Below are 24829 nucleotides of genomic sequence, written 5' to 3' on the forward strand. Positions count from 1 at the left end.
CCTTTCTCAGGGGAGTACCTACCAAAGATATTTTGGAAGCTGCAACTTGGAGTTCAGTGCATACTTTCTCTAAGCACTATAATCTCCCTCTTTACTCTAAGTCCAGGGCAGGCTTTGCTTCTGCAGTCTTGCAGGACCTTCTAGCCACCCCTTCTTCTCTATAACCACCACCCTTTATCTCAGCTTTGGGATTCAACCCTACAGTGATGACTGCAACAGTGAAACATGATGAACATAGTACAGGTGTGTACACTTACCATAAATGTAGATGTTCGAGTGTCTTCACTGTTGCAGTCTGGGTTACCCTCCCTCCTGTCCCCTCTTGTACTTTCATTAGTGTGCTTACTTACGTCACCTTTCTTCTGAGGTGTATTTGCTACAGGCTATGGGGTTGGTGGTATGTTACTTTTTGGTATTTACTATTGGCCTTCATTTTTAGGCACCTGACATCTGGGGCAAGAAAAACTGGAGAACATGGCGTCGGCTGGCAGCTTTGTACTCCTGATGCTCTGACGTCAGGGAGCATGGCTGAACAGCCGACTCTGGACCCAGACTTTGGGATTCTGGCCGACCGAGGACTGCCTGCCAGCAGGAAGAACCCTACAGTGATGACTGCAACAGTGAAGACACTCGAACATCTACATTTATGGTAAGTGTACACAACTGTACTATGTCATGATGTGTGTGCTGGCCACTGAGTCAGCTCCACTATCAGCCCCACTGGCTCAGTCCCCTGTAGTGCCTGTGCCAACCTCTGCTGCTCCTCCAGAACCCAAGCATAGGGAACCGGCGCTCCAGGGCACCCCATTGGGTGTTTCCTCTTCTTCCGAGGCCTCCCCTGATCATTCAGAGGAGCCCCCTCGTAAGAGGAAATGCAAGAGGAAGCACATTGACTCCCCTGAGTCTGTCACTTCTGATACAGACTTAGGTGAATCGGAATGGTCCCCGAGAACTCCCTCTGAAAATGTTTCCTTCTCGGACATCCTAGAAATGCTTAAGCAGAGGGGGAACTGGAATCCCCTAGCCCCTACCGAGGATTAGTCTGTATTTCTGGATGCTTTCGGTTCCCGACCTTCCACCTCCTGGGTTTCTCCACCTTTCAATCCACTTATGGCAGTGGTGGCTCGAAAGGCTTGGTCAGCTTCGGATACAGTGGAACCAACTCCAGGGAGACCTGGCAAATTCATCACAGCACCCCAAGATAAGCAGTTCCTTACCAAAGGTGTTCCTGTTGATGCCATGGTGGTAGCAGCAGCCACCAAAAAAGAGTTAGCAGAGACCTCTTCGTCTGTCCATCCTCCTAACAAGGAGCCTAGGACCATGGACAGATATGGGAAGCGAATGTTCGCTTCAGCGACCTTTTTTATGAGGTCACTGAACTACTTATGTCATTTTCCCGGCTTCAGAGGGCTCTCCTTAAAGAGCTCGGAGTTACCTTCAAGATCCATCAGCTGAGGTGGCTCAAGCTAAAGTAGCTTCCCAGCTGGCGACGCTTAATTCTGTAGTTAACTCCTCCATGAGGCTCATTTCCTATGCAGCCGAAGGTGTGAGTAGAGCCGCAGGTACAGGTGTGGCCCTTAGGAGGCATGCATGGATGCGGCTGTGTAATTTTGCGGAACCCTTTTGAGCGTCATTCACCAACACCCCCTTTGATGGTTCCTTTCTTTTTGGACCACAGGTGAAAGACACTTTGACTAGGTGTGAGCAAGAAGGCAAGACTCTCTCTGCCGTGGGAGTCCGTTTTTCCACTCCATCTAGACCGTACCCCAAAGGTCAAAGGAGTGGCACAATCTGGTTCTGTAAATCTCCGGGAGCCTTGCCTGACACACGTAGTGATTTTTCCTCCAGGGGCAGAGGGGGAAATAATAACAACAGACTCCGCCCTCATGGCAGAGGGGGTCCGCAGAACCAGGGCAACAGAAAATCTTTCTCTGATAAGCCCTTTCAGCATCCCTGAAGGGTTGCCCGGCTGCTCACCTCTGGAGGTAGTCGGGGGAAGACTTTCACTGTACTCAAAAGCTTGGCAAGATTTAACGCAAGACAGATGGGTACGGTCCATTATATCCGGAGGTTACAAAATTCCCTTCTGTCAACCCCCCTTACCGTCAAGGAAATCCCTTCCAGATGTTCTACCCAATCTGAAGGACCAAGCAGTAATAGAAGTTTCAAAACTGCTAGAAAAGAGTCATCCAGGAAGTCCCGACAGACCAGCACGGATCCGCAACTTACTCAAGGTTCTTTTTGGTACCAAAAAAGACAGGGGACTGGAGACCGATTCTGGATCTCAGCAGACTAAACAGGTCTTTACAAAGAACAAAGTTTCGGATGATCACGCTACGGTCCAGTCTACCCTTTCTGGGTCAAGACAATTGGATGTGCTCGATAGATCTTCAGGACGCGCACTACCATATCAAGATGGACAGGCGCTCCAGGAGATTTCTTCGCTTCTGGTTGGGAGCCAGTCATTACCAGTTCAGAGCTCTGCCCTTTGGTCTCACCACAGCCCCCAGGGTATTCGCCAAATGTATGGCAGTGGTCACGGCTCACCTGAGATATCGAGGATTCCAGGTGTTTCCATATCTAGATGACTGGCTCCTCACTGCATCAACTTATTCAAGCCAGGGACTACACAATCACAATCTGCTCCCAGTTAGGCATTACAATAAACTTCGAAAAATATGCCTTGTTGCCCTGTCAATCTATCACCTACATAGGTGCAGACTTAGACACAAGGAACATGTCCGCAAGGCTACCGCCAGAAAGCGTGTCTACAATTAGTCAGCAAGTACAAATTCTGATGCAGACCAAAAGAATCCAAGTCAGGTTCATCCTTCAAACTCTGGGTTCCATGGCAGCAGCCATTCTTCTAATCCCACTGGCCCGCTTTCACATGAGGATCCTTCAGTGGCTTCTGTTCACACAGTGGTCTTTCCAACAGCTGCCCATGTCTCATGCTATCATGATTACAGAAGCATGCAAAAGGTACCTTTCCTGGTGGATGGTCTCCCCACTAGTGACTCAGGGCAGACCCTTCATTCAGCCCCCTCTGGTAGCCACAGTGACCACAGACGCCTCCCTGATAGGGTGGGGGGGGGCATTATCAGGGCAGGACAGTCCAAGGCACTTGGCAGCCTCACGAGTACCATCTGCACATAAACGTCCTAGAAATGAGAACCGTGCTCCTAGCGTTGCAAGCCCTTCAGGACTCTCTTCCTTCTGGGACCATTGCAATCCAAACAGAAAACATGTCAGTGGTGTGGTACATCAACAAACAGGGCGGAACCAGGTCCTACCCCCTGTGTCGAGAAGCACTCAGACTGTGGCAGTGGGTGATTTCCTCCCAACGTTTTCTGATTGCGACGCACATCCCTGGGAGGTCCAACGTCATAGCAGACAGGCTCAGCAGAGCTATCTTCATGCCTCACGAGTGGTCTCTGAATCAGGAAGTTGCGGATCTTATCTTCCGCAAATGGGGACAGCCTTGCTGCAATCTTTTTGCCATCCCCTTCAACAGCAAATGCAGCAACTACTTCTCCCTTCTTCTGCTTCCAGGTCACTCACCCAGAGACGCACTAGTCCACGATTGGCCTCAGGGACTTCTTTATGCCTTTCCTCCATTTCCCCTGATTCCAAAACTCATACAGAAAGCAATATCGTTGGGTTGCAAAATGATCCTCATTGCCCCCCTACTGGCCTCGACAGATATGGTTCCCGTTCCTGCCCCATTACCTTCTCGATCAGCCCTGGACTCTGGATCCGATTCCAGACCTACTGATTCATCAATCAGGCGGGTTGCATCAATCTCTCCTAACACTTCAGCTCACAGCTTGGTTGCTCCACTTCCAACTTTAGCCAGCCTTCCCAGCATTTCCCCGGCTGTACGTAAGATTATTGTCTCCTCTCACAAGTCCACAACCAGAAAAACTTATGCTAGTAAATGGAAATGTTTTTCTTGTTGGGCAGAGGCTAGGAACGTAGATCCCTTTTCAGCCCCAGTCCACGAAATTCTGGAATTCCTAGCACAACTTTTTCATTCCGGGTCCGCTTCTGCTACAATCAGGGTTCAATTAGCAGCCATTTCTAACTTCCTTGTTGGTTTGTCAAATTCAAACATTATGTCTCATAAGCTCTGTAAAGCTTTTTTGAGAGGGACTTCTCTCCTTAGACCTCCAGTGAGAGATCCCCCTCCTCCTTGGGACCTTAATTTGGTACTAACTTCCTTAACTCTGCCCCCCTTTGAACCAGCAGCATCCTGCTCCATTAAGTTTCTGTCTTGGAAGACACTCTTTCTGGTAGCTATTACTTCAGCCAGATGCGTCTCTGAACTTCAGGCACTATGTGTTCGTCCTCCATACTTGTTTTTTCATAAGGACAGGGTTGCTCTGAGGATTAATCCTTCGTTTCTTCTGAAACTCTGCTCAGAAAATAATTTAAACCAATCTATAGACCTTCCTGTATTTTTCCCGAACCACACCAACAAGGCAGAGTACAAATTACACCAATTGGACGTTCATAGACAATTGCATTTTTACCTGCACAGGACTAAGGAAATAAGGAAGTCGGACCAACTATTCCTTTCCTATGCTCTAGGCAAACAAGGTCTCCCAGTTTCCAAAGTGACCTTATCCAGGTGGCTGTCTCACACTGTTACTTTCATTTATCAATTAAGGAACAAAGAGTTGCCTATTAAACCTAAAAGTCATTCTACTAGGGCCTTGGCCACCTCTGTAGCCTTCCAATCTAGGTTGCCCATGGATTCTATCTGTGCAGCTGCTACGTGGACAAATCCTCATACCTTTATTTCTCATTACAAGCTAGATATGGTCTCCAGGAGCAGAGCTGACTTTGGTTGCACTATTTGAAGAGTCTGTTCCAATGAGCCGCCCAGGATTGTAGGTGCTAGGGACGCTGTCCCAACCAGCAAGAACGAAGGCGAGATAGACAACTTAACATAAAGAAGTTATGTACCTACCATAACGTTCCATGTTAGTTGTCTTCATCTCGCCTTCTTTCTTGCGTCCCACCCTCCGTCCCCCTGTCCTACTGGACCGAGAGGAGTTCGGATTTCACTGGCTGAGTGTTCTCTGGTTTGTTTCCTCTACTGACTTAGAGAGTATGACAGGTATACTCGAGCTATTTGTTTGGACAGATTTATTCTCTGGCTATGTCTGGGTTAGCTATTTCAAATGATATCTGGGTAGCTATCCCTAGGCATCATGGGATAAGGGGTAGCCTCGAGCCAGTAAACAGCTCTCGAGCTATAGAAGATGGCCGAGTTGGAGCCGAGGATCGGCTCCGATCCCAACCAGCAAGAAAGAAGGCGAGATGAAGACAACTAACATGGAACGTTATGGTAGGTATATAACTTCTTTTTGTTTTGCCAACTAATCCACTGCATTACCTTTTTCACCAACCACTGATGCACCATCTACATAGAAAGTAGAGTTGCAGCTCTCTGTATGATCAACTTGCTTTTTTGAGTGACCTTTCTTAATAAATGAATGAGGCTTTCTTGATTTACAAAGCTTTTGAAAGTGGTTCCATTTTTTACACTTGTGGCATTTGCTGACCACGTGCTAAGCACTTCTCTCTTTTAGACTCAAGATTGGCACCACAGTTACGACAGTTAACAGTAAGACTTGACTTGGGTTTTGCTGACTCACCCCTGTGCTGCACTGAGCATGACCCTTTTACTGAGCTAGTCTTAGAACTTGCTGGAAAGTTACAGGTTCTTCCTCAGAATTCTGCAGGGGATGCAGCTGCCATGTGCTTAGGCCTGTTTCTACTAGCCACATGCTGCATGCTGTCTACGTTTGCTCTAGAGGCTGTTGAAACCATGCTCTTATCACTTGCAAGCATATTTGTGAGCATTTCAGTAAGCTCATGTATTTGCCAAATCTCTATAGCTTTGTTCAACGTTAAATCACTGTCACAAAGCAAAATCCTTCTCACTGCAGCATTATTAACTCTGCGTATGAGCTTGTCCTCTATTAACTCATCTTTCAAATCACCAAACCTGCACGTTTTGGCCTTGTTTCTCAAGTCAGTAATATAAGCTGCAAAAGTTTCACCTGGCTTTTAGTTTCTGGTATAAAATAAGTGCTTCTCCACTGTATCATTTGTCTGGGAGTTACACATGTCTCTAAATTTACGTTTCGAGCACTCAGGGTCCTCTCTTGATTCAGCTTGTAAAACAATATGGCGGTTTTCCCCTTCTCTTGCATATACTGCTGGTGCATACACAAATGAATGCTCTCTTTCATTGGCTTCCGACCCCGCTAAGTTAAGCAAAATAAATGCCCTCTTACATGCATCTTTGTCATAAAAAGCTGCTTGTCTGAAAATATCGTATTCATGCTCAACTACTCTTCAATTCTTTGCAATATTATAATCAAACACAAGTGGACTGGGTTTGCAAAATGCCTCTGTCATATCAACACCCAGTAATAAAGACCCTTGTAATTATGTATGAATATACACACTTATATGCCAGAACTTGTAATTATGCCCAATAACACAGTAGACTCTTCGAAAGAACTGCACTTTGTAAAATAAGTCTCCGTAGCACAAGAACACTTTGAAATTATTGTACTTTGCAAAACCACCCCTTATCAGTGTAAGAAACACTTTTAAATTACATCACTTTGCAAATAAACTGTACACAGTAGAAGAACCATCTCAAAACTTTGCAAAATAACTCTGTACAGTGTAAGAACAGTTTGAAATGACTGCACTCTGTGAATAAAATGTACACAGCACAACAAACTTTTCAAAGTAACTATATTCCTGTATTCTGGCTGCACTTTCTGAAATAACTGTACTTTGCACACCGTAAACTCTTCAAAATAATTGTACTGTAATAAAGCACACACAGCAGACACTTTGCACACTTTGAGATACTTTGAACAGCTCTAGTTATGCTCTGAATAACTTTGATCACTGTGAAATAGTAGCTCATGTCAAAACATGTTCGTTTACTAAAAAGCATGCAGTCGCCTTGCTTTCTTTATGCCTATTTTGCCCTTTTATTGTACTCGTTATGCCCATTTGACCTATTATCCTGCTTGTTATACTTTTGTTGTACTTGTTTTACTTTAAACATGGTCATTTTACTTTTAACATGCTCTTTATACAAATCTGAAGTAACTGTACACATTCGTATTTCTGATAATTCTATCAAATATCGTGGTTTCGAATATTTCGTTTAATCAGTAATGCATTTTGTGCTACTCGTTTGATTAATAATGCATGTTGTGTTTTGCGAATGCTTTGTGTCGTTTTCTTTACAAAATAAATAATTTATGGGAATTTCGTTTCTGGCCTTTTTTAATTGTTTGAGCACTGTATCACCCAGTCTGTTCAATATACATTGACCATTAACTTTGTACCTCCATGGCTAGAAGAAGTTGCACACTATCCTGGTTCTGACACCATGCCACTCATCCAGTCAGGATTAAACAGACAAACAGCTGTGGGTACGGTTCAAGCAGCTTTATTATATACAAACCCATCACGATTGAGGCTTAGTAACTTAAACTTAAATAAACTTATAAACTGACTACTGCACTCATATACATATTAACACTCTGGCTGTTCTCTTAAAATGGCACTGCTGCCTGCACATGCTCTCTGTTTATATGCATGTGCCCTCACTTTGAAATGCTTGTTAAAGTTACAACACACGTTCTGTTGTACAGCAGGTATGAACCACAACAACAGGAACTATGAGAATGCTATGGTTTTGAGTTTAGTAGACAAACAGGTTTGATGAAGAATATTTTTAAAAATAATTGGAGTATTTTTAAAACTAACCCAGAAATTTTAGAAATGGTTGGGAACAAGCCACTGTTTACCTACAAGACAGGAAGGAATTTTAAGGATTTTTTTGATAAGGGACATTCCAAGAAGACAAAAGTGTTGAATGTAACAGAATGGGAACTGTTTGAGTAAATGGGTGGTTTGTATTGCTTTATGTGTTGCATGTTCAGGTTTTTATATTGGTAAAACTGAGAGGGCTTTACGTAGATGTATTTATGAACGTTTGTATGATATTAAAAACGAAAGGGAGAATAACACATTGTTTAAATATTCAATAGCATGCCCTTCTTTCACCAAGTTTTTGTTCAGCATTATTGATTCTGTTACTTAAAATCCAAGAGGCAGTGATTATTTATTTGTTTATAATTTATTTATTTACCAGGAAATTCCAACTGGACACAGGTCCTTTTTCACCAGAGGCCCGGGTAGAAAAACTCTGCAGAATAATAAATGAGCAGCAGAGTACATGAATAACAATTGAATATACAGTGGTTATAAAAAGTGTACACACACCCCTGTTAAAATGCCAGGTTTTTGTGATATATAAAAAAATGAAACAGTAAATCATTTCAGAACTTTTCCCACCTTTACTGTGACCTATAACCTTGCACAGCCCTCTTCAGGCACCCCACAGATTTTCTGTTGGATTTAGGTCTGGCTGAGAATTCCAAAACTTAAATTTTCTTCTGGTGAACAATGATATGGATGTATGCCTGGGGTGATGGCCATGTTAAAAGGTGAAAATGTGATAGTGTTCAATCTCGCCGTTTGTTCTTACACATGGGTTCGGAGCCGATCCTCGGCTCCGTGTCGGCCGCTTGCAAGCTCTGCATCGAGAAGAAGCTCGAGACAATCTAATACCCACAATCCCCCTCTGCCTTTACCTCAGAGCTAGTTTGCCGCTGCTGCGTTCGCATCGCTGGGAGCTAGCTCGAGCATCTTGAGATAAGATATAACTTTATTTTTGTTATATTTTAGGAAAAGTTTGTTCTAAAAGTACCTTTTGGTATATTTAGTGTATGTGTGTTGTGTGTGTGTAGGTAGAATTTCTCTGTACCGTTAAGTTTGTTTAACTGGTTAGAGTTTTTCGGGGCCTACCACCCCTGCTTAAATTTGACATCCGGACTGACATATACATCGGATTTGACTTTTTTCTATTGGACTTGACTCTTATACTGGACTTGACTTTTCTCTTTCCTGGAAAATGTCTGAGAAAATTAAATCAGGCTTTAAACGTTGCCAGTTTGGCCAAAAAATGTCAGTTACTGACAACCATAGTTCCTGTGTCTACTGCCTTGGCCCTCTCCACTTACAAGAGGACTGTTCAATTTGTCACTCTTTTAGTGGGAGGGTCATGACAGATAGGCGCAGGAAACTCATGGACAGAGGGTTATTAAAACCTTCCTTTCAGGAGGCTCTGGATGCTTCAGACCAGGCATCCAAATCCTCGAAGGAATTGAAGACGTCGGAGCCCAAGTCATCGGCTCCGAGCTCTTCGAGTAAAGTTAGATCACCGGTTCCACAGACTTCGGGGCCGAGTGTTCAACTGGTGTCGGTTCCTGAGCCTCGAGTCTTGGAACCGTGATGGAGCTCCCTCCCTCGACTTTATTGAGGTTGGCTCCGTCTTCGGTTCCTTCGACCCGTTCTTCTTCTAAGCTCTCAGATGTCGATGTGGATCTTGTGGTGCAGAAGTTATTGGAGCATTCGGCCCTATCCAAACTTATTTCAGTTTCCACCCAGTTGGTGTCGAAACTTGAAGGCCTCCCATTGTCTCCATCCATTCCTCCTCCGAGACCTGTCGAGTCTTTGGAGCCGGAAGAGGTTGATCTTCTGATTGTGGAGCCCTCGGGTCCAGAACCGTCCTTCTCGGTCTGTTCCTCTCACCTCGACTCCGTCGGACCCGGTACCGGAGTCTCGGAGCCGACGATCTGTCCTTGGTTCCGGGGCCAAGAGTCGAACCGACGTTTCGGTTCCGACCCTTCCCCTCGGGGCCTCGGCGCGGATCGATTCGGCTCCGTCCTCGGGTCGATGCCTTCGTGCCTGTTTCGGGATTCTTCCCATTTCTTCGAACCGGAGATTCTTCGACTCGGGCCCCGGAGGCTTTCGATCTGATGAGGAAGGTGTTGTCTACCCAGACGACCACATCAGTAGAAGCAACCTCTCCTCCCCATAAAGGGCCGTTATCCTCCTCTGCACCCACGGCCACATCCAAGCGTCGAGCACCGGTGTCTCAGCCACCCCTGGAGGGTGCCCCCTCTTCCTCGGAGGCTTCTTCGGATGCTCCCCATGAAGAAGTCCCTAGGAAAAGATTGTGTAAGAGGAGACACTTGGATTCTCCACAAGAATCCTTGACATCCGATACTGACTTAGATGAGTCAGAAGGGTCCCCTAAGTCACCTTCAGAAGATGTCTCTTTTTCTGACATATTGGAGATCCTGAAACAGAGAGGTGACTGGCAGTCCCTCCCCCCTTCTGAGGATGAGTCAGTCTTGCTGAAGGCATTCGGTGCTCGCCCTTCTTCCTCCTGGGTCACTCCGCCCTTCGATGAATTAATGGATCTTATTACTCGAAGGGCGTGGGAGGCTCCTGACACAGTGGAACCAGTCCCAAGGAAACCCAATAAGTATATCACTGCACCCCAGGACAAGACTTACTTAACAAAAGGAGTTCCAGTGGACGCTATGGTGGTGGCAGCGGCCACGAAAAAGGAGATGTCGGAATCTTCCTCATCTGTCCATCCCCCTAATAAAGATTCTAGGACTATGGACAGGTATGGGAAGCGCATTTTTAGTTCAGCGGCTTTTTCCATGCGATCCCTGAACTATTTGACCCACTTTACACGACTACAGAGGGATCTAGTCAAAGAGTTGGGAGATACCCTCCAGGGTACTCACGGATGCTGCTGTCTCAGAGAAAGTGACAGCGCAACTTAATACCCTTACATCCATTGTGAACTCGTCCACGAGGCTGATCTCTTACGCAGCCGAAGGTTCGAGTAGGGCAGCAGCTTCAGCGATTGCTCTTCGCAGACAATCCTGGATGCGCTTATGTTCATTTGCGGAAGCCTTCAAGTCTTCCTTTACTAACGCCCCATTTGACGGTGCCACTCTCTTTGGCCCCAAAGTAAAGGAGACCCTTACCCGATGTGAGCAGGAGGGAAAGACTCTGTCTGCTGTCGGAGTCCGTTTTTCCACCCCAACCAGACCGTACCCCAAAGGGCAACGTGGTGGAAAATGTGGTTTCAAAACCCCAAGGATCTTTCCCAGGCACACAGGGTGATGCCCCTTCTAGAGGCAGAGGAGGGGCAGAGGTGGAAGACGCCGCCTGGCGGCAGAAGGGTCCGCAGAATCAAGGTGACAGGGATACACTCCTGGTAAACCTTTCCAGCACTCCTGAGAGGAGGCCCGACTGTCCTGCTCTGGAGGCAGTCGGGTCGCTTAGCTTTATACCCTCAGGCCTGGCAAAACATAACTACAGACAAGTGGGTAAAAAGCGTGGTTACCAGAGGTTACAATATACCTTTTCTATCCCATCCCATTCCAAAGAAAAGACTCCCAGATGTACCGCCCATCTGCGAGAGCCAGCAGCTGTAGAAATTTCAAAGCTGCTAGAAAAAAGAGTCATCCAACCAGTCCCAGCGGACCAGAAAGGATTCGGGACTTACTCAAGGTTCTTTTTAGTTCCAAAGAAAACAGGGGACTGGAGGCCCATTCTGGACCTAAGCGACCTCAATACCTTCATCAAGAAAGAAAAGTTCCGAATGGTCACGCTTCAATCGATCCTTCCATTCTTACAGAAGGACGACTGGATGTGCTCAATAGATCTGAAGGATGCATACTACCACATCAAAATGGCCAGGGCATCCAGAGATCATTTGCGCCGGCTGGGTGCCAGTCACTTTCAATTTCGAGCCCTGCCCTTTGGTCTGACCTCAGCCCCCAGGGTCTTCACCAAATGCATGGCAGTGGTAGCGTCTCACTTGAGACACCAAGGATTCCAGGTGTTTCCGTATCTGGACGACTGGCTCCTCTCTGCCACCACCCAGCGTCAACTAGTACAGGCCAGAGACTATACTCTTCAACTGTGTATTCACCTAGGAATTTCCGTAAACTTCGGAAAATCCTTACTACAGCCATCACAAAGTATCTTATTCATAGGAGTGGAATTAAATACACATCAGTTAATTCTAAGACTTCCTCCAGAAAGGATACTTTCACTTCAGACTCACATACGTCTTCTTCTCTTGTCCAGGAAATCCCCAGCAAAACTGGTACTGAAGGTTTTGGGACTCATGTCAGCTTCTCTTATTGCAATACCCTTGGGAAGACTGCACATGCGAGTCCTACAATGGCTACTGTTGCACAATGGTCGTTCCAACAACTACCTCTAACACACGAGATTCTCATAACGAACACATGCAAAACACACCTAAACTGGTGGCTCCAAACGTGCAACCTTTCCAAGGGGAGACCATTTGTGCTACCCACGCCTACAGTTACGGTGACCACGGACGCTTCCCTGATAGGGTGGGGGGGCATCTTTCAGGGACAGACAGTCCAAGGCGAATGGACCAATTTAGAGTACAATCTGCACATCAATGTTCTAGAGTTGAGGGCAGTGTTTCTAGCGTTGCAACACTTTGCTCCCCTTCTTCCTCTGGGAACTATTGCAGTTCAGATGAACAACATGTCGGTAGTCTGGTACATAAACAAGCAAGGGGGAACCAAGTCCTATCAGCTATGCAGAGAGGCCATGAGAATCTGGCAATGGGCGGAGTCCACGGGTCGCTTTCTGATAGCAACGCACATCCCAGGGTCATCCAACGTCATAGCCGACAGGCTGAGCAGAGCAATTCTGTTACCGCACGAGTGGTCCCTAAAACAGTCAGTTGCGAAAAAGATTTTTCGCACGTGGGGCCAGCCGTCCTGCGATCTGTTTGCGTCCCCAATGAACGCCAAATGCAGGAGCTACTTTGCCCTATTACCCCCTCCAGGGGAAGTCCCCAGGGACGCACTGATTCACGATTGGCCCCCGGGACTCCTGTACGCATTTCCTCCCTTCCCCCTGATATCAAAGTTTCTCCAGAAAGCCAGAAACCTACACAGGACAATAATCCTCATTGCCCCATTCTGGCCTCGTCAAATTTGGTTCCCCTTCCTGATGACACACTGCATTCAGGGACCCTGGATCCTGGACCCAGAGCCAGATCTATTGACTCACTCGTCAGGGGCTCCTCACCCCACGCTTTTGTCCCTCCATCTAGCAGCTTGGCTGCTCCAATTCCCAACTTAGCCAGGTCTGATCTTCTTTCGCCTGCAGTTCAGAATATATTAGTGGCTTCTCATAAAGCTTCCACTACTAAAACATATACTTGTAAATGGAAGCGATTTGTATTCTGGGCGAATACACAGCAGGTGGATCCTGTTATAGCTCCTTTGAATAAAATATTAGAGTTTTTAACAGACTTGTTCCATCAGGGTGCTTCTCCTGCCACATTAAGAGTTCAATTGGCTGCCATTTCTAATTTCCATGTGGAAGAATGTGGGGCTCCTGTTATGGCCCACAGACTTTGTAAAGCCTTTTAAAAGGGCTTTTCATATTAGACCACCAATTAGATCTCCTACGTCACCTTGGAGTCTAAACTTGTTGTTATCTAAGTTAATGTTGCCCCCCTTTGAACCAGCTTCCTCTTGCCCATTGAAATTTTTGTCATGGAAGACTCTCTTTTTGGTAGCCATTACATCCGCTAGGCGAGTATCTGAACTTCAAGCTCTCTCCATTAAGCACCCTTATTTGATCTTTCACTCTGACAGAGTTTCTCTTCGCACTAATTCATCCTTCCTTCCTAAAGTTTGTTCTATTAATAATATTAATCAGTCCATTGAATTACCCACTTTCTTCAAGAATCACTCCAATAAAATGGAGTATATGTTGCACAAATTAGATGTTCACAGACAGCTAAGGTTTTACTTGGATAGAACAAAAGATTACAGAAAAACTGATCAACTTTTTGTAGCCTTTGCTGATAACAGGAAAGGAGTAGTGGTTACCAAAAGAACTCTTTCTAAGTGGTTAACGGATTGTATCATTTATGTCTATGATTCTTCAAATCAAGCTCTTTTGCACAAACCCAAAGGACATTCAACAAGGTCAGTGTCTACATCCCTGGCTCATGCAGCTCGCCTACCACTAGACGCTATTTGTGCAGCTGCCACTTGGTCTAAGCCACATACATTCATTTCTCATTATAAGGTAGACAAGGTTTCTAGGGACAGAGCAACCTTTGGTTCCACTGTGCTCAAGAACGTCCTTCCGTGAGTTCCTCAGGAACAAGGAGCTAGGGACGCTACCCATGTGTAAGAACAAACGGCGAGATTGAACACTATCACATATAGAAGTTATGTCCTTACCATAACGTTCCATGTGGAGTGTTCATCTCGCTTTGTTCTTACATTCCCACCCTCCCCTTAGGAAGAACGTTCAGTTTTGGTGCCTGGCCTGGGGCATTCTGCTTCTGCATTGCAGTTGTTGTGTATATAGTTGACATATATATATATCTGTATATGTGTATATATATATATATATATATATATATATATATATAGACTCTTAGTTCTGTGCATATGTGATGTAAGCATGAGTGTGCTCTCTCTGACTTCTGGTTTGCTTGCAAACTGGATCTGAGGTAAAGGCAGAGGGGGATTGTGGGTATTAGATTGTCTCGAGCTTCTTCTCGATGCAGAGCTTGCAAGCGGCCGACACGGAGCCGAGGATCGGCTCCGAACCCATGTGTAAGAACAAAAAGCGAGATGAACACTCCACATGGAACGTTATGGTAAGGACATAACTTCTATTTCCTTTTCATCTTCAGCTTTCTAGCAGATGGCTGAAGGTTTTGGGCCAAAAGTGACTGGCATTTGGAACTGTTTATAATTCCAGCCACCTTGACTAAAGCCCCAGTTCCAGCTGAAGAAAATCAACCCCAAAGCATGATATTGCCACCACCATGTTTCACCATGGGTATGGTGTTCTTTTGGTGATGCGAAGTGTTGTTTTTGCGCCAAACAGACCTTTTGTAATTGTGGCCAAAACATTCAACCTTGGTCTCATCAGACCATAACACATTTTCCCACATGCTTTTGAGAGACTTGATGTATTGTTTTGCAAATTATAGCTGGGCCTGGATGTTTTTCTGTGTAAGAAGAGGCTTCCATCTTGCAACCCTACCCCATAGCCCAGACATATGGAGAATATGGGAGATTGTTGTCACATGTAGTACACAACCAGTACTTGCTAGAAATTCCTGCAGCTCCTTCAGTGTTGCTGTAGATTTCTTGGAAGCCTCCCTGACCAGTTTTTGTCTTGTCTTTTCATCAATTTTGGAGGGACATCCAGTTATTTGCAACGTTTCTGTTGTCCCATATTTTCTCCACTTTTTGATTACTGGCTACTGTATTCCATGGTATATCTAGTGCTGTGGAAATTTTTTTGTACCCTTCTCCTTACTGATACCTTTCATCAGTGAGATACCTTTGATGCTTTGTAAGCTGTCTGCGAACCATGGCTTTTGTTGTAGCAGACAACTGAGTAAATGTCAGGAAAATCCTACTAGGACTTCTGAACTTTATTTGAGGTTAAGCAGAGTCTCTATAAAGTATTAGTTTAAGGGTGTGGACATTTATGCAACCAGCTTATTGTACGTTTTTTTTTTTTTTTTTAATACTTTTTTTCCCGAACAGATTTGTTTGGTTGTTCACCCACCTGAAGAACATGGCCTCTTATTTGTTACTGCTTTCTTTGTCTGTTATTTTGAGTAATAATCAAACTGGTTAAGAATCCTTACTATTTAGAAAACGTTGTTAAAATATTTATTTTCTGTAAAGCTGATTTTCTGTATAAACCGAGTGAAGAATTCACATAGCTGGGGCCATTTTGGCCCTTGTACAGCTACAGGGGCCACAGTGGCCCCATTTATGAGAATATTGTCATTCCTGTAAACATTATTAAGCAGAGCTAATTCTGATAAGGTGCGTACAGTGTTATTATCATTGTTGGTGTACTTAGTTGTTTCATTTCCACCACAACGTGGAATGTGTATATAAACTGTATTAGTTTTTCATTAATTAAGTATTAATTGTGTCAGTTTTATGCTGCTTATATTATCTGTGTTATATTCACAGCATTTTTGACTAACGACAAGGTCCGCAAAGTTTGTTAGAAAAGTATTAATGGCGGTTTTGATTTTTTTTTTTATTTTCTTTTTGCATCAGTTTAATGAAGTTTGCATTTTAGATGTATTTTTTAAGACTGAAGCTACTTAAATGTAAAGTAATACAAAAAAGTTTGTTTTAACTTGCAAGAGGGGTAAGAAAACTGAGCCCAGTAGCACAGAGAGACAAAACCCTGACTACTCCCCAGTTAACTTGTGTTCATCTAGCAGCACCAGAAGGACTGTGTGTGTGTGGGGGGGTATTGGAGGGAGTGGCCAACACTGGGTTGCCTATTGTGGGGTAGCAGGAGGCATCTTGGTATAAATTTTATAATCCGTTTTACTTGCAGTATTACAGTTGGCTGTTGTGTAGAGTTTGACTTTATTTCCATTTTTTTCCATATGCTAGCAGACCTTGGCTCAGGACACTGTATTCTTCTACTTATTTGTTTTTCTGTACTCAGTTTGTTATGAGGGTTGTCAGTCAAGTGCCTTTCTTTTTCTGTGTTTATCCTCTCTATTTCTATGCTAAGACCTTTATGTTTGTGTGTTTATATCTCCTTTGACCTTTTATATCAGTTTCTATGCTGAATCATCTCTTGCAGTTTGGGGATTTTGTTACTCTGTCACTGGGCTGTGCTACTGGTAATGGACAGTTTCCTTTTTATTGTATAGCCATAACCAAATTCTAGCTTCTTTTGTACTTTCTATGTATGCCAAACTCTCATATCCTGATTTTTTAGTTCTGGATCTCTATAGAAGTATCACTGCCTTTTTCTTATTCCCAGTCATATATTTAATTGTTTTGCATAGTGCTTTAATGTGGGGAAAATATTTTCCTAATATTGTATTGAGTTAAAGCAAGGGTTAAAACCCTTCCCAAGTGTTGTTTCATTGTTTACATGCGTAGGGGATACCCATTTTTATTATTGTGAAATGCATATATGTTCCACTTTTAGGTTGTTGGTAATCTTATTTGTTTCCACCACCAGATGTTTGACAAAAGAAGCCATGCTTCCAAAATCTAGTAGATCTTGAACATTCCTTCCTTCTGAAAATCCAGTACAATTTGTTAGCTTAGTTTTACCACATTGACACAGAGCTGATTCATTTATCAGCAGTAGTTCTGGCTCAATCTGTAGCAAATGCTTCATCTAAATTCTAAATCATGTATTTCCAGTTTTCACATTTCTTTCAGAAAGACTGTATTCAGTTTTTGTAGCACAGAATCTAGCACAGTGACACTTCCCCCACATTTGCAACAAATTCGCACATTACTTGCTTTGTCGAGTTTCAGAGGGTGTTGTATTTTAAAGCAGTTTTGTCTACAGAGGTAGAAAATTCATAAAAAAATACAAAACAAAAAAATGTCATTAACACTTAAGTTTAGCATTCTACTAAAGTTGCTAGCATGCCAGAAATTATTGAGATCACATTGCAGTACCCATCGTATTTTATTAAGCATAGGTCTTTTTAAATCCATGTGCTGCTTTTGGTGCTAACATTTCTAACATTCCTGTTTTGCTGTTGCTCCCAGATTTAATATAGAGCTCTAAAATAGACTTAAAATTATGCAACTGTGTAGTTGCTGGTTTATCTTCATTAAAAGTCCAGTTTGATTGGTTGTACCTCAGAGGTTATGCCATCCATCCTTGACTAAATGTTCTTGTTTAGGTTTAGCATTGTCCATTTATTCAGTCAGTTCTATGTCCATTAACTTTTTTATTGCCTCTTCTTTTAGCTGGGATGACATGATTCTTACCCAGTCTATTTCACTCCAGTTCCCTCTGGTGGTGTAACACTCAAATGACACTGAATAAGATTCAAGGCCATCTGGCCTGGCTAGTTTCTTTAGAGGCATCATAATCTTGGATTTGGCAGCCATATTAGTTAGCATAATTGCTGTTGCACCAGCATTTGGTCATTAGACCCCCCCCCCCAGGCCACAGTATGTTTTAAAACAAAATTACAAGGCTACAGATTTTTCCCAGGTCCAGCTTCTAGACACAGGTTAGTTTCCCTGGGATGTGCATCTCCATGCTTCCAGATCTTCCTGTTAGATGATCTTCCAGGTAAGGAACCAACTTCCTTAGTTTAGACTTTAAGGCTATTCCATTTTTATAGTATAGCAGTTGGCATTTAAGACCTTAGAGTCCAGCGAATTTCCCACATACCATCCCCATACTATAGCATCCATTCTGAGTGTAGATTAAAAGCATGTACGCATTTTCCATAACCAGTTATGTTACTGTATGTATATGTACACAATACATTATGTGTGTGTATGTGTGTATCTCTCTCTCTATATATATATATATATATATATATATGTATATTTATATATAAAAAATTGTATCCACACACATGTATATCTATTTGTGTGTTTATGTACTTGTATGTGTCTGTGTAGTATGCATGTCTACTGCAGCTACAAGCACTCAAAGCTTATAATGTAAAAAATATTCCTATCTTAAAGAACTGTTAGGAAATGTTTTGGCTACACTGGTAGTTGTATTACTATATTTCCCATATTTGCAAATTGCTATAATTGTATTCTTTTAAGCAGTTAATTCTAAGTAAATGCAACATTATACTTTTTTATAGGTTTTGTATTCAGTGAAGCTGAGCCATCTGCATTGGAACAGTTTGAAGGTGGTCCTTGTGCTGTAATTGCACCTGTTCAGGTATGATATTGTATGTGATTTACATTAATTCATTTTTAAAGAAGCACTTGTCAGAGCTGTATTTTATGACTTATACATTCATTGAAATTAGAAAACAATCTGTTTTATAGGTATGTGGAATGACCTTCAGAATTATAGGGATATTTTAGAGAGGAGTGCTATAAATTTATAGTTTTAGAATGTTACAAACAGTAGAGTTGTATTAGAATATCAAGTAGTTTCAAAAAAATCTGAAAGCAAACATATAGATTTGAAAAAATCATGGGAGTGATAGCAATCCTTTTGGATAGTAAGTGGGTGTGTGTGATCAAAGAGGTGGTGCTGCCGTAATAGTAGCTTCCCTTCACTGTAGGCTGTATTATGTCAGTTAGGTGTGATTAGTTGTCCAGCACACACAGTACCTGTTGCAGGAGCTGAATGCAGTCTTTGGGGATTGGGGACTGGATGGGCTGCTGACAGGATTAGCTCAGATGAGCTGGCTTCATGTGGTATGGTTGCTGGCTTGCACAAATTGCTGGCATAACCGTATTGATAGGGTGGTGTCAACAGGCACTGATTATGTACTATTAGAATATTGAGGCTCTAGCTACTTGTACAAGGAAGAGGATAAATGGCAGGGGCCGTTGGTCATTACTGGAGGGTATTGGGAGCCTCAGGACCCAGAGCACTCACATTATTTATGAATAATGGTAGCTGCGCACTACAGTCACTGATGTTTGGATGGTTTAAGGCTGATGATTCTAGCTGATGACTTTGGTGGTGGTGTATAAAAGCAGCTGTGACCACTGCTGGAAAGGGTTGAAGTGGTAATTGTTATTGTTGCAGGAACTGATGCCAGGGAAAGATTTTTGCAGTGGATGGCTAATGAGATGAGGCATCTACTGTTGGCAGATGTACACCAAGACATCTGACACACTTTATTTTTGATGCTCTTGTGACAATGTAGGGTATTCGAACTCACCACTGTTTAAATCTAAAGCAGCTGGGCTGGTTTGAACTTCAAAACCTTCTGAAAATCTCCCAACTAACCATGGCCCATAAGATATTTTATCAACCTAATAGCACTCCTACATTATCCAATCTCATAATCCCCTATAAAAACCTAATCTCACTACGCTCTTCTAACAAGCTTCTAGCTAGCATAACCAAAACTAACAACTTGGCTGGAGATTCCCTGTTTTCTAACACAGTGGGAAAAGACTGGAACCTCCTTCCCAAGGAACTAACATCACTTTCTTCCTTGCCTCTCTTTAAACAAAGACTTAAAACACACTTTAAAACACACTGGTTATGTCCATGCAGTAAATCTGACTAACCTTTCCCTCTGCTAATATTATTTCTTCACCCTACCAATTTTTCACACACATTTGTATAATTTCTATGATGAAGAACTGAACTGATAACCACAATGAAACATTTTGGTAGTTTCTATCCTGCTTATTGTTAGCACAATCTAGTCCATAATAACGCTATGTCACTTTTATTAGTGTAAATAATTCATCTCACCTTCTTTATGATTTATATAGCAGTGTAAATAACTTTTTATCACTATTTTTATTATTGATTCTTGTATATTTTTATTTGAACTACTTTCATTTACTATGTTTCAGCTATGAGTACCATTCTTGTTTTGTATTTCAAGTTATGATCTAGTTATTAATGCCGGAGCTTTTCTCCCCGGGCCTCTACTGAAAATGGAAATATATTCAGCTAGACTAGCCCGGTCAACAAATGTAAAATAAAAATAAATAAAATAAATATTGCAGATATGCCAGGAGAAATAGGGTGTTGGATGTGTAATATGTGCCAGCACAGGTAGCTGGAATTTTGTAAAGAATTACATGTCATATGTATATCAAACTGATTTGTACAGATGCTTGTGTTGAACATGTATTTGTAAAGTAGCTTGTGTTAAAATGTATCAACAGTGTGTTCTGCTGGACAGAAAAGAAATATACATTTATATCAGACTGTACTATTGTAAATAGGATACTGGAAGAGAAGAGATTAATCTCAGTCCAGCTAATTTTGAAGAATAATAATAAATAAATAAATTATTTAATTTAGGCCATAAAGGTTGCATCTTACAGTTCTGATTGCAGCCAGAGACTAAATGCCTGTGCCAGATAATGGTTTATTAGCTTCTGCAGGAAGAGTGGAAGTGTTTTTATGGCTTTATAACTTCCAGATGCTGTAACACTTGTCAAGAAAGGAGATATTCCCATCCCAGCTAGCTGGAATTATATAAATAATTATATGTCATTTGTGAATATTAATATGATTTATATAGAAGTGTATCAACAGGGGATACGCCAGCCCATCTATCTGGAATTTTGTAAATAATTGTATGTCATTTGTGAATATCAGCATGATTCGTATGCTTGTGCTACAAATGTATTAGAACTGTATGTCATATAAGATGGTTTGTACAGACGTGCGCTGAAGAAATATTTTGCAAAGTACTGTGCTTAGAGGTGTGACCACAGTGTACCCTGCTGGATTACAACAGAAATGTGTATACACTGTTGTAACTGTTTAAATGTATATATTTTAACAATGAAAACTGTAATACAAGAGGTTCATAGGTGTGTACTAGGCTAATGGCCCTGGAGCCCTTACAAGCATAGCCCATAGGATTACCCTGGCATCGTGCCACCCAGCCTTGGTTCCTAGTGCCTCTGTCGAGTAGAGGCACTGGAGTGATCCCCGGGGTGAATTTTCTATTTCCCATCCACTCATCGAGATTTCTCTTTAAGACGGCCAGTGAGGTGCTCTGCTTGACATGTATGGGAAGTTTATTCCATAGCATGGGCAGTTTCTGGGTTATGAACCTGTCCCTCCAACATGTTCTGTTGATTGTAGTAATGAGGTTGAGGTCTCTGGAGTGTGTGGTGCAGAGGGATTGTGATTTCTTTAGATGTAGCATTTCTAACAGAGCTGGGTCAGACATGGCTTTGTAAGTCAAGCAGAGATCACCTCTAAGTAGGTGATATAAGACGGAGAATAGTTGGAGTTTTTTGAGGCTGTCTATGTAGGACAAGTGTTTAAGGCCTAGGATCCTCTTTGTGAGGTACTTTTGCGGCCTCTCCAGTTGTTGCAGGTGTCTAGTGAGGTACATGCCAAATGGGACATTGTACTCCATGATTGGCCTAATGAGGGAAGAGTAGAGGGAGACAATGACCTCTTTCTTCCTGGATGCAAAACCCTTAGAAATGAGATATCCACGACAGCCACAGGAGTATTAAAGGTTCACAGTGGTAGAGTAGAATCCAAACAATATAAAAAATGTACAAACCCACTGGAGCCACCACGACAGGCAAGAACTGAAAATTTAAATTAGTTTATGACCTCGTAATAAAAGGATGTTGTGTCTCAGTTTCAGTGCAGTTAACAGACACAGTGTCTAGAACTAGAAGATGTTCTTCGTGTTTCACTGTTGCAGTCATCACATTTGGGTTATCTGCTTGCAGTAGCCCTCAGTCGGCCTGATTATCAAAGTCTTGGATCCTGCATCGGTTGCTGTCTCATCTTCCGTGATGTCAGGTAGTCAGGGGTATAAAGCATGCAGCCGATGCCATTACATCACTCTTTCTTGCCGTGCGGTGCCTGAAGCAGTTCACAAGTTCCGGTCGGCCAACTCCTGAAATTTACGTTTTCGAGTTTCAGAACCGAAGTCTTCAACTAAAGCTAAGTACCCCATTGGGGAAACTTTTTCTTGCTCTAAACCAATGTCAGTAAAAGTCAATAATTGTATTTCTTGTGGAAAGCAAATACCCCATAAAGATTTTCATTCCTACTGTATTCCTTGCCTGGGCCCTGACCATGACGTATTTCACTGTCAGTTTTGTGCCTTATTTAAACAGCGAACTGTTCGTCGTCAATATGTTTACACTTCTAAATATTTTGGTACTCGGTTCAGTTATCTAGATATGTCTTCGGTAAGCCACCCGACTACTGACATTCCGAAAAAACACAAAGATAAAGACAGAGACAGGTCGCCTAGGTCCAAAGCTGCTGGCGATGCTTCTCCTAAGCAAGTCGCCAGTTCGCCCGTACTCAGGCGCTTTCGCAGCCCCTGATACCCACTGCTTCAGATTTGCAGGCCTCTACTGAGACCCATTTGGAGTCTGGTATGCCGTGAGATTCTTCAACTATGGAACCTGTGGATGTCTCTACCTTGGATGGGTCCGGAGCCACTATGCAGGCACCGGCTTCTGAGGGTGTATTCAGGCCTACTGACTTGCATATTAAACCAACGCCATCTTCTTCTTCAAGGCCTAAAACTCGAACCGTGCCTATAAAACCGATTCCCGGACCGCATGGTCAGGCCTCTATGCCTAAAAAAATAAATGATAAAAATGGCTGAAGACCTTATTACTTTAATCAGGGGAAGCCAACCTTCCCCCTCTAATAGACCTAGGACTGAATTTGCTTATGATATTTCTGATCAGGATTCTGAATTTTCTGTTCCCTCTGATGACCAGGATTTACCCTTATCTACCTATGAGGATTCTGATGCAGAGGACTCTATTCCCTCTGCCCCCCCCCCCCCCCCCAGAGGATTTCTCTTTTTGGTGAAACCTTGCATACTCTTAGGGAGCATTTCCGCTGGGAAAGCCAGGATTACTCGTGATTCTAAAAAGAGGCTTAGGGATTTCTTACTCCTGCCCCAACACAGGCCTTTAGCTGTACCTCCTGTACTAGACATTGTTGATGATGCCTTTTCGGAATCTAGCTTGGCCCCTGACCCTTTACCTCCTGCTCCCAGAAAACCTGATAGATATTACAGTGTTCCTAACTCTCACAAGTTCCTTTTTAAAAATCCTACTGCTGATCCTGAGACCATTTCACAGGGACCCAAGGGCATTAAGGCTACTACTGCCAGAAATCCTACCCCCGCTGATAGAAATTCCAGGGCGCTGGATAGATGTGGTAAGAAGGTATACACTTCTGCAACCTTGGCCATTAGTTCGTTAAACTGCCAGTTTCATATGTTAAAGTATCAGCAGCATATTTTTGGATTGCTTAAACAGAAAATTATGTTTATTCCTGACTGTGCTGAAAATAAGAATTTACAGGATTTAATGCATTCTGCTGAAGAATAAGGGTGATGTGCAGAGCTTCAGTAACTACAGAGGGATAAAACTGATTAGTCACAGCTTGAAGTTATGGGAAAGAGTAGTGGAAGCAAGGTTAAGAAGGGAGGTGATGATTAGTGATCAGCAGTATGGTTTCATGCCAGGAAAGAGCACTACAGATGCAATGTTTGCTCTGAGAGTGTTGATGGAGAAATACAGAGAAGGTCAGAAGGAGTTGCATTGTGTCTTTGTAGACTTGGAGAAAGCATATGACAGGGTGCCTAGAGAAGAGTTGTGGTATCGTATGAGGAAGTCGGGAGTGGCAGAGAAGTACGTAAGAGTGGTACAGGATATGTACGAGGGTAGTGTGACAGTGGTGAGGACTGCAATGGGAGTGACAGATCCGTTTAAGGTGGAGGTGGGATTACATCAAGGATCAGCTCTGAGTCCTTTCTTATTTGCAGTGGTGATGGACAGGTTGACAGATGAGATCAGACAGGAGGCCCCGTGGACTATGATGTTTGCAGATGACATTGTGATCTGTAGTGAGAGTAGGAATCAGGTTGAGGAGACTCTGGAGAGGTGGAGATATGCTCTAGAGAGCAGAGGAATGAGGGTCAGCAGGGCTAAGACAGAATATATGTGTGTAAATGAGAGGGAGGGTAGAGGAATGGTGAGGATGCAGGGAGTAGAGTTGGTAAAGGTGGACGAGTTTAAGTACTTGGGATCAACAGTTCAGAGTAATGGTGAATGTGGAAGAGAGGTGAAGAAGAGAGTACAGGCAGGGTGGAATGGGTGGAGAAGAGTGTCAGGAGTGATTTGTGACAGACTGGTATCCGTAAGAGTGAAAGGGAAGGTCTACAAGAGTGTAGTGAGACCAGCTATGTTATATGGGTTGGAGACAGTGGCATTGACAAAAGGCAGGAGTCAGAGCTGGATGTGGCAGAGTTAAAGATGTTAAGATTTGCAATCGGTGTGACTAGGATGGATAGGATTAGGAATCGGTATATTAGAGGGTCAGCTCATGTTGGACAGTTTGG

General features: G+C 43.2%; 1 protein-coding gene across 2 annotated transcripts in view; it reads left to right on the forward strand.

The window, feature by feature from the left end:
* Positions 1-24829, forward strand: part of MINDY3 (MINDY lysine 48 deubiquitinase 3) — a 2129565-nt gene that overhangs the window by 161164 nt on the left and 1943572 nt on the right. For both annotated transcript variants that reach the window (XM_044067502.1, XM_044067503.1), the window contains exon 2: positions 18632-18711. In XM_044067502.1, the coding sequence (XP_043923437.1) occupies positions 18632-18711 (80 nt within the window). The remainder of the gene's footprint in view (positions 1-18631; positions 18712-24829) is intronic.

This window comes from Protopterus annectens, chromosome 3.part1, assembly GCF_019279795.1.
Source record: "Protopterus annectens isolate FY-2018-M chromosome 3.part1, PAN1.0, whole genome shotgun sequence".
Lineage (NCBI taxonomy): Eukaryota > Metazoa > Chordata > Ceratodontiformes > Protopteridae > Protopterus > Protopterus annectens.